The sequence below is a fragment of the Oncorhynchus tshawytscha genome, unplaced genomic scaffold, assembly GCF_018296145.1.
Source record: "Oncorhynchus tshawytscha isolate Ot180627B unplaced genomic scaffold, Otsh_v2.0 Un_contig_8410_pilon_pilon, whole genome shotgun sequence".
Taxonomy (NCBI): Eukaryota; Metazoa; Chordata; class Actinopteri; order Salmoniformes; family Salmonidae; genus Oncorhynchus; species Oncorhynchus tshawytscha.
In genome coordinates, this window is record NW_024609226.1 from 29,430 (window position 1) to 44,484 (window position 15,055).

Sequence of the window (15,055 nt, forward strand, 5' to 3'; positions counted from 1 at the left end):
TTTCATTTCCCCACTATCTCTCTTCTCCCCCCCTCTCTCTGTTCTCTGACTCTCTCTTTATCTTTCTATATCTCCCTCTTCTCTCTCTGTTCTCTCTTTCATTTCCCCACTATCTCTCTTCTCCCTCCCCCTCCTCTCTCTGTTCTCTGACTCTCTCTTTATCTTTCTATATCTCTCTCTCCCTCTTCTCTCTCTGTTCTCTCTTTCATTTCCCCACTATCTCTCTTCTCCCCCCTCCTCTCTCTTCCCCCTCTCTCTCTCTATTTCTCCACAGCTCTTCGCCATTTCCTTCTCCTGGGCGTTCCACGAGGTCCCACCCCCTAAGTACCAGCACTACGACCCCTTGACCTCTGAACTCCTCCTGTGTGACCAGTGTCCGCCCGGCACGGCTGTCCTGACCCACTGTACCGCCGAAACCCCCACCGCCTGCTCGCCGTGCCCCGACCGGTCCTTCTCAGAACACTGGCACTGGGGCGACAGCTGCCAATACTGCACGACCGTCTGCAAGGAGAGGCAGCTGGTCAGTCAGGAGTGTAACAGAACCCACGACCAGCTGTGTGAGTGTATCCCAGGCTACCACCTGGTGGTGGAGTTCTGCATCAAACACACGTCCTGTCCACCTGGCTTCGGCGTGACTGCTCTAGGTAGGTCATCTATGTTGGTATTACAATCAACCAATGACTGAATTAATTGATTGACTGAAAGGATGTTGGTTTTTTTGGTTTTTGTTTTATGATGCAAATGAAGCTGTGGTGCTGAAGGATCTTGTTCATTCTTTAACTGCTGTTGGTTTATTTAACTTGGCTGAAGATCCTCCCTCTCTTTTGATTGGTACTTCCAGTTATATACTCATACATAATGGTTTGCAAATGTTATTCCTGGTCAGCCCATGTCCTCAGAGGGGGAAGTGTTTACTCAGCCTGTGGTAGGTCTAATCAGTCTACAATATAATAGTACTGTACTCTCCATTACCCAGAATCCACTGCTGTATGGTCCTGACCTGTTCTGTTCTCTATGAGAGCCCACTGATAGTACTGAGTGTGTTGGCGGAGGACCAGACAGAGGCAGATCTGTGAGTGGCAGGCCTTTTCATCAGACATAATAACTCTGCTGCCTGGCTGTCATCATCACCAGGATCTCTCCTCTCCTGTCAGCTCACTCAGATAGGTTATGTCCCACATGTCCCTATATAGTGCACTACTTTTGACCAGAGCCCTATGTGCCCTCGTCTAAAATAGTGCACTATATAGGGAATAGGGTGCCATTTGGGACACAAACAAAGCTAAGCATGATCAAGATCACGCCAGACACTAAACTACGCCTTTGTCATTTTGTACGTTGTTCTCGTTGGCCTCCTTCCCCTCCTTTTAATTATAACGTTCCTCAGCCTTCAGTCCTGGTTTGTGATTTCAGACGTATTCCAGGCCAGATGATAAGAGGGGAGAGGAGAGAGGAGATGAGAAGAGGAGGGGAGAGGCTGGGAGAGAGGGGAGAGAAGAGGGGTGAGGAGAGGGGAAGGAAAGAAGAGAGTCGGAGGAAAGAAGAGGAGAGGGGAGGAGAGAGGGGAAGAGAGGATGGGAGAAGAGGAGAGGGGAAAGGAGAGGATGGGAGAAGAGGAGAGGGGAGAGAGAGAGGAGAAGAGAGGATGGGAGAAGAGGAGAGGGGAAAGGAGAGGATGGGAGAAGGGGAGAGAGGATAAGAGAGGAGGAGGGAGGGGAGAAGAGAGGAGAAGAGAGGATGGGAGAAGAGGAGAGGGGAAAGGAGAGAGGGGAGGAGAGAGGAGAAGAGAGGATGGGAGAAGAGGAGAGGATGGGAGAAGGGGAGGAGAGAGGATAAGAGAGGGGAGGAGAGAGGATAAGAGAGGAGAGGAGGGGAGAAGAGAGGAGAAGGGTGGAGAGGAGTGGAGGGTTTTGTTTCTGGACAGAGTTTTAGTTTCAATAGTATGTTGAACGTCTCAGTTAGAGATGATGAATAGAGACATGTCAGATTCTATTGGAGACAGTTAGACAGGATCAGCTCCATATTTCCTCTCTGTCTCTGTATCAGACAGTTAGACTGGGGCTGGAAGGTGTTTCCTACCTGAGTCTGTATCAGACAGTTAGACTGGGGCTGGAAGGTGTTTCCTACCTGAGTCTGTATCAGACAGACTGGGGCTGGAAGGTGTTTCCTACCTGAGTCTGTGTTAGACAGTTAGACTGGGACTGGAAGGTGTTTCCTACCTGAGTCTGTGTTAGACAGTTAGACTGGGACTGGAAGATGTTTCCAACCTGAGTCTGTGTTAGACAGTTAGACTGGGGCTGGAAGGTGTTTCCTACCTGAGTCTGTGTTAGACAGTTAGACTGGGACTGGAAGATGTTTCCTACCTGAGTCTGTATCAGACTGTTAGACTGGGGCTAGAAGATGTTTCCTACCTGAGTCTGTATCAGACTGTTAGACTGGGACTGGAAGGTGTTTCCTACCTGAGTCTGTATCAGACAGACTGGGGCTAGAAGATGTTTCCTACCTGAGTCTGTGTTAGACAGTTAGACTGGGGCTAGAATATGTTTCCTACCTGAGTCTGTATCAGACAGACTGGGGCTAGAAGATGTTTCCTACCTGAGTCTGTATCAGACTGTTAGACTGGGGCTGGAAGGTGTTTCCTACCTGAGTCTGTATCAGACAGACTGGGGCTGGAAGATGTTTCCTACCTGAGTCTGTATCAGACAGACTGGGGCTGGAAGATGTTTCCTACCTGAGTCTGTATCAGACTGTTAGACTGGGACTGGAAGGTGTTTCCTACCTGAGTCTGTATCAGACAGACTGGGGCTGGAAGATGTTTCCTACCTGAGTCTGTATCAGACAGACTGGGGCTGGAAGGTGTTTCCTACCTGAGTCTGTATCAGACTGTTAGACTGGGGCTAGAAGATGTTTCCTACCTGAGTCTGTGTCAGACAGTTAGACTGGGGCTGGAAGATGTTTCCTACCTGAGTCTGTATCAGACAGACTGGAGCTGGAAGGTGTTTCCTACCTGAGTCTGTATCAGACTGTTAGACTGGGGCTAGAATATGTTTCCTACCTGAGTCTGTATCAGACAGACTGGGGCTAGAATATGTTTCCTACCTGAGTCTGTATCAGACAGACTGGGGCTAGAAGATGTTTCCTACCTGAGTCTGTATCAGACTGTTAGACTGGGACTGGAAGGTGTTTCCTACCTGACAGACTCTGTGATTCCTAGAGTCTGTGTTAGACAGTTAGACTGGGGCTAGAATATGTTTCCTACCTGAGTCTGTATCAGACAGACTGGGGCTAGAAGATGTTTCCTACCTGAGTCTGTGTCAGACTGTTAGACTGGGACTGGAAGGTGTTTCCTACCTGAGTCTGTATCAGACAGTTAGACTGGGGCTGGAAGGTGTTTCCTACCTGAGTCTGTATCAGACAGACTGGGACTGGAAGGTGTTTCCTACCTGAGTCTGTATCAGACTGTTAGACTGGGGCTGGAAGGTGTTTCCTACCTGAGTCTGTCAGACAGACTGGGGCTGGAAGGTGTTTCCTACCTGAGTCTGTGTTAGACAGTTAGACTGGGGCTAGAAGATGTTTCCTACCTGAGTCTGTATCAGACAGTTAGACTGGGGCTGGAAGGTGTTTCCTACCTGAGTCTGTATCAGACTGTTAGACTGGGGCTGGAAGGTGTTTCCTACCTGAGTCTGTATCAGACTGTTAGACTGGGGCTGGAAGGTGTTTCCTACCTGAGTCTGTATCAGACAGTTAGACTGGGGCTGGAAGGTGTTTCCTACCTGAGTCTGTATCAGACTGTTAGACTGGGGCTGAAGATATTTCCTACCTGAGTCTCAGACAGACTGGGGCTGGAAGGTGTTTCCTACCTGAGTCTGTATCAGACTGTTAGACTGGGGCTGGAAGGTGTTTCCTACCTGAGTCTGTATCAGACTGTTAGACTGGGGCTGGAAGGTGTTTCCAGACTGTATCAGACAGACTGGGGCTGGAAGGTGTTTCCTACCTGAGTCTGTGTTAGACAGTTAGACTGGGGCTAGAAGATGTTTCCTACCTGAGTCTGTGTCAGACAGTTAGACTGGGGCTGGAAGGTGTTTCCTACCTGAGTCTGTATCAGACTGTTAGACTGGGGCTGGAAGGTGTTTCCTACCTGAGTCTGTATCAGACAGTTAGACTGGGGCTGGAAGGTGTTTCCTACCTGAGTCTGTATCAGACTGTTAGACTGGGGCTAGAAGATGTTTCCTACCTGAGTCTGTATCAGACAGACTGGGGCTGGAAGGTGTTTCCTACCTGAGTCTGTGTTAGACAGTTAGACTGGGGCTAGAAGATGTTTCCTACCTGAGTCTGTGTCAGACTGTTAGACTGGGGCTGGAAGGTGTTTCCTACCTGAGTCTGTATCAGACTGTTAGACTTAGAAGATGACCTGAGTCTGGGCTGGACTGGGGCTAGAAGATGTTTCCTACCTGAGTCTGTATCAGACTGTTAGACTGTTTCCTACCTGAGTCTGTATCAGACTGGCTGGAAGATGTGTTATCAGACAGACTGGGGCTGGAAGGTGTTTCCTACCTGAGTCTAGACAGTTAGACTGGGGCTAGAAGATGTTTCCTACCTGAGTCTGTGTCAGACTGTTAGACTGGGGCTAGAAGATGTTTCCTACCTGAGTCTGTGTCAGACTGTTAGACTGGGGCTGGAAGGTGTTTCCTACCTGAGTCTGTATCAGACTGTTAGACTGGGGCTAGAAGATGTTTCCTACCTGAGTCTGTGTCAGACTGTTAGATTGGGGCTGGAAGATGTTTCCTACCTGAGTCTGTGTTAGACACACTGGGACTGGAAGGTGTTTCCTACCTACCTAATTTGTTTCAAATTGGGATTAACATTGATTTAATTGTACATTTTTAGTCAATGAACCTCACAAAATACTCTGTAATGTCAAAGTGGAAGAACAATTCAAATATAGATTTTTTTGATTAATGTAAAATAAAACACTAATATATCTTGATTAATGAAGTATTCAACCCGCTGAGTCAATACATGTCAGAATAACCTTTGACAGCGATTACAGCTTTTTACAGTCTTTTGTAAAACACACACTGGCACAGCTATTCCATAACGCTGACCTCATATACTAGAGGACTATTAATCAGTAGTGTTGGTCTGGCTCCTCACTAAATGGACTGCACCTGGTTCTCCCTCCCTCCCTCCCTCCCTCCCTCCCTCCCTCCCTCCCTCCCTCCCCCTCCCCTCCCTCCCTCCCTCCCTCCCTCCCTCCCTCCCTCCCTCCCTCCCTCCCTCCCTCCCTCCCCTCCCTCCCTCCCTCCCTCCCTCCCTCCCTCTGTTCTCTCCCTACCTCTCTAGTGTTGGTCTGGCTACTCACTAAATGGACTGCACCTGGTTCTCCTGTCTGACCTTTTATTTCCTTTGTTTTGTCATTATTTAGGATGGTCAGGGCGTGAGTTGGGGTGGGCAGTCTATGTTTGTTTTTCTATGATTTTGGGGATTTCTATGTTTCGGGCCTAGTATGGTTCTCAATCAGAGGCAGGTGTCATTAGTTGTCTCTGATTGAGAATCATACTTAGGTAGCCTGGGTTTCACTGTTTGTTTGTTGGGTGATTGTCTATGTTAGTTGCTTGTGTTCAGCACAGTTCTCATTGTAGCGTCACGGTCGTTATTCGTTTATTGTTTTGTATAGTTTGTATTCAGTGTTCAGAGCTTTCTTTTATTTTAAAAATCATCATGAACACATACCACGCTGCATTTTCGTCCGCTTCATACGACGATCGTGACATCTCCAAGAGCTTTGCACACCTGGATTGTATATTTGTCCTTGTCCTGCTGAACAGTGAATTTGTCTCCTAGTGTCTGATGGAAAGCAGACTGAACCACGTTTTGCTTAGCTCTATTCGGTTTATTTTTCCCTCAAAAAAACTCCCTAGTCCTTGCCGGTGACAAGCATACCCATAACACAATGCAGCCACCATCTTCCTTGAAAATATGAAGATTGAATAACGCTTTGTATTCAGGACAAAAAGTTAATTGCTTTGCCACATTCTTTTCAGTATTTTTTTGTGCCTAATTGCAAACAGGATGCATGTTTGGAATATTTTTATTCTGGAAATGTTTCTTTATTTTCACTCAGTCCTTTATGTTATTATTTCTGGAGTAACTACAGTGTTGTTGATCCATCCTCAGTTATCTCCTATCTCAGCCATTAAACTCTGTAACTGTTTTAAAACCACCATTGGTGAAATCCCTGAGCAGTTTCCTTCCTCTCTGGCAACTGAGTTGGAAAGGGTTCCTGTATCTTTGTAGTGACTGGGTGTATTGATACACCATCCAAAGCGTAATGAATAACTGCACCATGCTCAAAGGGATATTTTTACCCATCTACCAATAGGTTCCCTTCTTTTTACGAAAACATTGGAAAACCTCCCTGGTCTTTGTGGTTGAATCTGTGCTTGAAATTCACTGCTTGACTGAGAGACCTTACAGATAATTGAATGTATGGGGTACAGAGATGGGGTAGTCATAATTTTTTTTATTCTGAACACTACCAAAACATTTCTGATGCATTGAAGGTCCCCAAGAACAAAGTGGCCTCCATCATTCTTAAATGTAAAAAGTTTGGAACCACCAAAGTTCTTCCAAGAGCTGGCCACCCGGCCAAACTGAGCAATCCGGGGAGAAGGGCCTTGATCAGGGAGCTGACTAAGAACCCAATGGTCAATCTGACAGAGCTCCAGAGTTCCTCTGTGGAGATGGGTGAACCTTTCAGAAGGACAACCATCTCTGCAGCGCTCCACCAATCAGGCCTTTATGGTAGAGTGGCCAGACGGAAGCCACTCCTCAGTAAAAGGCACATGACAGCCCGCTTGGAGTTAGCCAAAAGGCACCTAAAGACTCTCAGACCATGTAAAACAAGATTCTCTGGTCTGATGAAACCAAGATTGAACTCTTTGGCCTGAATGCCAAGCGTCACATCTGGAGGAAACCTGGCACCATCCCTACGGTGAAGCATGGTGGTGGCAGTATCATGCTGTGTGGATGTATTTAAGCGGCAGGGACTGGGAGACTAGTCAGGATTGAGGTAAAGATGAACAGAGCAAAGTACAGAGAGATCCTTGATGAAAACCTGCTCCAGAGCGCTCAGGACCTCAGACTGGAGTGAAGGTTCACCTTCCAACAGGACAATGTCCTTGAGGGTCCCAGCCAAAACCCGGGCATCTCTGGAGAGACAATGAAAATAGCTGTGCAGTGTCATTCCCCATCCAACCTGACAGATCTTGAGAAGATCTGCAGAGAAGACTGGGAGAAACTCCCCAAATACAGGTGTGCCAAGATTGTGGCGTCATACCCAAGAAGTCTCCAGGCCGTAATCACTGCCAAAGGTGCTTCAACAAAGTACTGAGTAAAGGGTCTGAGTACTTATGTAAATGTCATATTTCAGTTTTTTTGTATTTTTATACATTTGCAAACATTTCTAAAAACCATTTTTTTGCTTTGTCATTATGGGGTATTGTGTGTAGATTGATGAGAAAATAATAAGTCTGTAACCTAAGAAAATGTAGAAGAAGTTAAGTGGTCTGAATACTTTCCAAATGGCCTGTATGGCTTATCAACCTGAGGATCTATGACCACTGTATGGCTTATCAACCTGAGGATCTATGACCACTGTATGGCTTGTCAACCTGAGGATCTATGACCACTGTATGGCTTGTCAACCTGAGGATCTATGACCACTGTATGGCTTGTCAACCGGAGGATCTATGGCCACTGTATGGCTTATCAACCTGAGAATCTATGACCACTGTATGGCTTGTCAACCTGAGGATCTATGACCACTGTATGGCTTATCAACCTGAGGATCTATGACCACTGTATGGCTTATCAACCTGAGGATCTATGACCACTGTATGGCTTGTCAACCTGAGGATCTATGACCACTGTATGGCTTGTCAACCTGAGGATCTATGCCACTGTATGGCTTATCAACCTGAGGATCTATGACCACTGTATGGCTTGTCAACCTGAGGATCTATGACCACTGTATGGCTTATCAACCTGAGGAATCTATGACCACTGTATGGCTTGTCAACCTGAGGATCTATGACCACTGTATGGCTTATCAACCTGAGGATCTATGACCACTGTATGGTTTTGTCAAACGTAGGATATATGACTACTGTATGGCTTGTCAATCTGAGGACCTGAGGATCTATGACCACTGTATGGCTTGTCAACCTGAGGATCTATGGCCACTGTATGGCTTATCAACCTGAGGATCTATGACTACTGTATGGCTTGTCAACCTGAGGATCTATGACCACTGTATGGCTTATCAACCTGAGGATCTCTGACCACTGTATGGCTTGTCAACCTGAGGATCTATGACCACTGTATGGCTTGTCAACCTGAGGATCTATGACCACTGTATGGCTTGTCAACCTGAGGATCTATGACCACTGTATGGCTTGTCAACCTGAGGATCTATGACCACTGTATGGCTTATCAACCTGAGGATCTATGACCACTGTATGGCTTGTCAACCTGAGGATCTATGACCACTGTATGGCTTGTCAACCTGAGGATCTATGACCACTGTATGGCTTATCAACCTGAGGATCTATGACCACTGTATGGCTTATCAACCTGAGGATCTATGACCACTGTATGGCTTGATCAACCTCAACCTGAGGATCTATGACCACTGTTTGGCTTATCAACCTGAGGATCTATGACCACTGTATGGCTTATCAACCTGAGGATCTATGACCACTGTATGGCTTGTCAACCTGAGGATCTATGGCTTGACCACTGTATGGCTTGTCAACCTGAGGATCTATGGCCACTGTATGGCTTATCAACCTGAGGATCTATGGCCCTGACCTGAGGATCTATGACCACTGTATGGCTTGAGGATCACCACCTGAGGATCTATGACCACTGTATGGCTTGTCAACCTGAGGATCTATGACCACTGTATGGCTTATCAACCTGAGAATCTATGACCACTGTACCTGGCTTGTCAACAACCTGAGGATCTATGACCACTGTATGGCTTGTCAACCTGAGGATCTATGACCACTGTATGGCTTTTGTGACCACAACTTATCAACCTGAGGATCTATGACCACTGTATGGCTTATCAACCTGAGGATCTATGACCACTGTATGGCTTATCAACCTGAGGATCTATGACCACTGTATGGCTTGTCAACCTGAGGATCTATGACCACTGTATGGCTTATCAACCTGAGGATCTATGACCACTGTATGGCTTATCAACCTGAGGATCTATGACCACTGTATGGCTCAACCTGAGGATCTATGACCACTGTAGGTCAACCTGAGGATCTATGACCACTGGCTTATCAACCTGAGGATCTATGACCACTGTTTGGCTTATCAACCTGAGGATCTATGACCACTGTATGGCTTGTCAACCTGAGGATCTATGACCACTGTATGGCTTGTCAACCTGAGGATCTATGACTGTATGGCTTGTCACTGATCTATGGCTTATCAACCTGAGGATCTATGGCCACTGTATGGCTCAACCTGAGGATCTATGGCCACTGTATGGCTTATCAACCTGAGATCTATGACCACTGTATGGCTTGTCAACCTGAGGATCTCTGACCACTGTATGGCTTGTCAAGCCCTGTATGGCTTGTCAACCTGAGAATCTATGACCACTGTATGGCTTGTCAACCTGAGGATCTATGACCACTGTATGGCTTATCAACCTGAGGATCTATGACCACTGTATGGCTTATCAACCTGAGGATCTATGACCACTGTATGGCTTATCAACCTGAGGATCTATGACTACTGTATGGCTTATCAACCTGAGGATCTATGACCACTGTATGGCTTATCAACCTGAGCTTATCTAGAAGTCTGGCCACTGTGGCTTGTCAACCATCTGTATGGCTTGTCAACCTGAGGATCTATGACCACTGTATGGCTTGTCAATCTGAGGATCCCTGACCACTGTATGGCTTGTCAACCTGAGGATCTATGACCACTGTATGGCTTGTCAACCTGAGGATCTATGACCCAGTGAAGATGCTCTGCTGGTCACTTGTAGTAATAACTAGTCATTTCATATAGACCTATTAGTTAATGTACTTACACAAATATGCCTTGTCACATGCTTTGTCATCCTGTCATCTGTTTTCACACAAATATGCCTTGTCACATGCTTTGTCATCATGTCATCTGTTTTCACGCAAATATGCCTTTTCATCTCTGTTAAATATCATCATACTGGATGCATGAAGGACCTTTATAAAGTCTCCGATTCTCACTTCTTCTCTGATCTAAAACAGGATGTGGTAGATAGCGTTATAGCACCGTTAGTAGTTTACTCCTCTCTAAACAATGCCACAGAAACTCCACACTTCCACTGCTGCTTTATGATGAGAAAGACGTACCACAACTTGAAACTTGACATATTGGAAATGTATAACCTGAAGAGGCTTGATGTGAAAAGAGCAATTTCTCTCAGATTATGATAAAAACATGATCCCCACCTGTAAAAAAGAAATGATCTTGGTCAGGTGTCATAAATTGGAAGTTCGTTTTGTGTTCTTCTCTCCTAGGTACACCAGAGATAGACACAGATTGTGAGGCTGTCAGGGCCTGTTCTCCAGCCGGATGTCTGCCAGCGAGCCGTGTGTGCCTCACAGGAACTGCTCTGAGCTGGGCTTGAAGACCCTCCGACCAGGGACCCCCACCCAGAACACACTGTGTGAGAACAAGGCTGAAGGATCTGTCCTGGAGTGCTCCCAACACCACACACAGTGTCACACTGGTGAGAATATACAGAATATACAATATAAGTGATTTAAAAGTCATACATTGTTTTTTTTTGTATGGGTGGACCAGCGGGAAGTGAACCCACTACCTTTGGCGTTGCAAACGCCACGCTCTACCTACTGAGCCACACATGACCACAGCACATACACCACGTAATGTCTATTAAAAAAGGAATGAGCATCCCTAATCCACAGCTCTGCATGACGACCCGCTCAGCTTCACACTGACTAAATGACCACAGTGTCTGAGTCCTGTACTTTTACAAGTATGTGAGTCTGAATGGGACAGATGTGCAACAGAGGTTAATGGTAACTTCACCTGAAACTGTTTTCCATCCCCAAGAAAATACCTAGGCTTGATCTCAGCAGGTAAACACTGGTTGAAACCCAGTTAATCACAGCTGCCTACAGCGTTTCACTTGAACAGCAGGTCTACATCATCCCACTAACTCCAGTAACTCCAGACGCGTCATCCCACTAACTGCAGTAACTCCAGACGTCATCCACCTAACTCCAGACGTCATCCCACTAACTCCAGACATCATCCCACTAACTCCAGTAACTCCAGACGTCATCCCACTAATTCCAGACATCATCCCACTAACTCCAGTAACTCCAGACGTCATCCCACTAACTCCAGTAACTCCAGGCGTCATCCACCTAATTCCAGACATCATCCACTAACTGCAGTAACTCCAGACGTCATCCCACTAACTGCAGTAACTCCAGGTGTCATCCCACTAACTCCAGTAACTCCAGACATCATCCCACTAACTGCAGTAACTCCAGACGTCATCCCACTAACTCCAGTAACTCCAGACATCATCCCACTAACTCCAGACGTCAACCCACTAACTCCAGACGTCATCCCACTAACTCCAGTAACTCCAGACGTCATCCCACTAACTCCAGTAACTCCAGACGTCATCCACTAACTCCAGTAACTCCAGCGTCATCCCACTAACTCCAGTAACTCCAGACGTCATCCCACTAACTCCAGTAACTCCAGGCGTCATCCCACTAACTGCAGTAACTCCAGACGTCATCCCACTAACTGCAGTAACTCCAGACGTCATCCCACTAACTGCAGTAACTCCAGACGTCATCCACTAACTCCAGTAACTCCAGACGTCATCCCACTAACTGCAGTAACTCCAGACGTCATCCCACTAACTGCAGTAACTCCAGGCGTCATCCCACTAACTCAGTAACTCCAGACGTCATCCCACTAACTCCAGTAACTCCAGACGTCATCCCACTAACTCAGTAACTCCAGGCGTCATCCACTAACTCCAGTAACTCCAGGCGTCATCCCACTAACTCCAGTAACTCCAGTAACTTCAGATGCGTCATCCCACTAACTGCAGTAACTCCAAGCGTCATCCCACTAACTCCAGATAACTCCAGGCGTCATCCACTAACTCCAGTAACTCCAGACAGTTTTTTTCTTGAGCAGATGGTCTGGGGGCCGGAACACAATTACAGATCATTTGCAGACTGCAAATTCCCCGCAAGAAGCCCAAACATATATAATATTTGACTAATAAATAATAATTTCAAACCTTGCATACATTTGTATAGGGTAGTGGCTCACAATCCATAGGCGGCTCACAACCCCATAGGGCGCCTCACATCCCATAAGGGCGGCTCACAACCCATAGGGCGGCTCACTTCCCATAGGGCGGCTCACATCCCATAAGGCGGCTCACATCCCATAGGGCGCCTCACATCCCATCCCATCCCAGGGCGCCTCACATCCCATAGGGCGCCCATCCCAGGGTGCTCACATCCCATAGGGGGTGCGCTCACACATCCCATAGGTGCGGCTCACATCCCATAGGGCGGCTCACATCCCACAGGGCGGCTCATTCATCTCACATAGGGCGGCTCACATTCCATCATAGGGCGGGCGGCTCATCCCATTCACATAGGGCGGCATCACATTCCATAGGGCGGCTCATCCCATAGGGCGCTCCATCCCAGGGCGGCTCATCCCATTCCATAGGGCGGCTCACATCCCATAGGGCGGCTCACATCCCATATGGGCGGCTCCCACACATTCCATAGGCTCCATAGGGCGGCTCACATTCCATAGGGCGGCTCACATCTATAGGGCGGAGGCGGCTCACATCCATAGGGCGGCTCACATTCCCATAGGGCGGCTCACATCCCCATAGGGCGGCTCACAAATGGCTCACATCCCATCGTCGTCCCCCGGTTAGGCCGTCATTGTAAATAGGAATTTGTTCTTATCTGACTTGCCAAGTTAAATAAAGGTTAAATAAAATAAAAAAGTTTACGATCACGTGTCTTTCTAGTATACGTGGGAATACTTGGGAACAGATTTCCTAAATTAAAATCAATTGGAGCTGATTTGCTGGTGTTTTTACAGTATCTTATGCCCAACCATGAAAAACATGTTTGTTTCTTTGCTCACAGGCCGCCAGTTTGGGTCTTACTCAGGCTGAAACCATGAAGAATGCTGCTGAGAACACACACACATACACCATACACACACACACATACACACACACCACAGAACCACAACACATTAGACTGAGCCTGATGAGTCTCCCAGGAGACCAAACACAGTACTGAGTTCTCATTCTAGAACCTGAACGATGCACACAGAACACCTGTCTTCCATCACACCATCTCTGCTGTGTGATGTATCACAATGAGCCGTGTCAGGGGAGGTTGACTTCCATGAGAATCAACTCTTCACATGAAACTGAGTTCCTATAGGATGACTAACAACTCTCAGAGTAGAACACCCAGAACTGTTACTTTCCCTGGGGACTGACGCTCTCCTTAACAATTCATTCAGGATTTGTTTTCGTAGGATACGACACACATACAATTACAATGATTCAGTCGTTGTATTTCTATGGTGACACCGCAGATCGTTTGCAAAGAATTAGAAAATAGTTTGAAGTAAAAATGTCAAATTGAGAGGAAATATGTCTAAGCCGTTGGTTTAGATTTGAGAAAATGCTCTAAGTCAGACCTGCTGTAAATCAGACCTGCTGTAAATCAGACCTGCTCTAAGTCAGACCTGCTCTAAGTCAGACCTGCTGTAAATCAGACCTGCTGTAAATCAGACCTGCTGTAAATCAGACCTGCTGTAAATCAGTAACCTGCTGTAAGTCAGACCTGCTGTAAGTCAGACCTGCTGTAAGTCAGACCTGCTGTAAGTCAGACCTGCTGTAAGTCAGACCTGCTGTAAATCAGACCTGCTATAAATCAGACCTGCTGTAAGTCAGACCTGCTCTAAGTTGGGTGGTCCTTTGCATGGGGTGATGTCAGTTTCCTTCAACAATCAGTCTTCCAGATAGATGACACAGGAACTTTGGTATTAAACTCGTTAGTAATAAAATGTAATTGCAGACAGAGATTCACATGCAGAGTACCTCAGTAGTCTATCGTAACGATCTGTGTGGTGAAACAGGAGACAACGCTCTTTATACGATCTACCGTCAATCATATCATAACATTGTTGCATTGGATTTGAAACAAAGTATCTAAGATGAGAAAAACAGGTCTAGACTGTGGTTTCTCTCTACTATCTCGTCCTTGAGGCTGTGTGACTATCAGCAGGTGCAGACGATTCTCATCCTGAGAACTTGAAGCAGTACATCTCCATTTACCCAGTACTTTTCCATCATTGCACATTGCAGGTGTTTAAAGGTTATGACATAAATACAGTAATCATGGCATCAGTGTAACCCCACACCCCACCACCAGGGTAACTCCCAACCAAGTCAGCCCTGCTGTAGGTCAGACCTGCATCCCAAAAATGGCACCCTATTACCTATATAGTGCACTCCTTTTGACCAGAGCCCTATTGGCCCTGGTCAAATGTAGTGCACTATAAAGGGAATGCGGTGCACTTTAGAGTCAACTACAGACTTAGGAACGAAGCCAGAAGTACATAAGGATGAAGGAGGAGAGGCTGTGAGGGAAATGAGTGTGTCGCCGCTGGGATGGAACAAAGAAGTGAGAGGAAGTGATGTTTTCATTATCTGGTCTGGTAATGACTGGATACCCTCCATTACACACACACACACACACACACACACACACACACACACACACACACACACACACCACATCAGAGTGAGCCTGATGAGTCTCCCAGGAGACCCAAACACAGTACTGAGTTCTAGAACCAGAACGATGCACACACACAGAACACCTTTGTTCCATCACAGCAGGTCTGCTGTGTGACGTATCACAGTGAGCCGTATCAG

General features: G+C 46.7%; 1 protein-coding gene across 2 annotated transcripts in view; it reads left to right on the forward strand.

The window, feature by feature from the left end:
- LOC121844452 (tumor necrosis factor receptor superfamily member 11B-like) overlaps positions 1-15,055 on the forward strand; it is a 38,010-nt gene that overhangs the window by 18,228 nt on the left and 4,727 nt on the right. For both annotated transcript variants that reach the window (XM_042314558.1, XM_042314557.1), the window contains exon 2: positions 275-644. In XM_042314558.1, the coding sequence (XP_042170492.1) occupies positions 275-644 (370 nt within the window). The remainder of the gene's footprint in view (positions 1-274; positions 645-15,055) is intronic.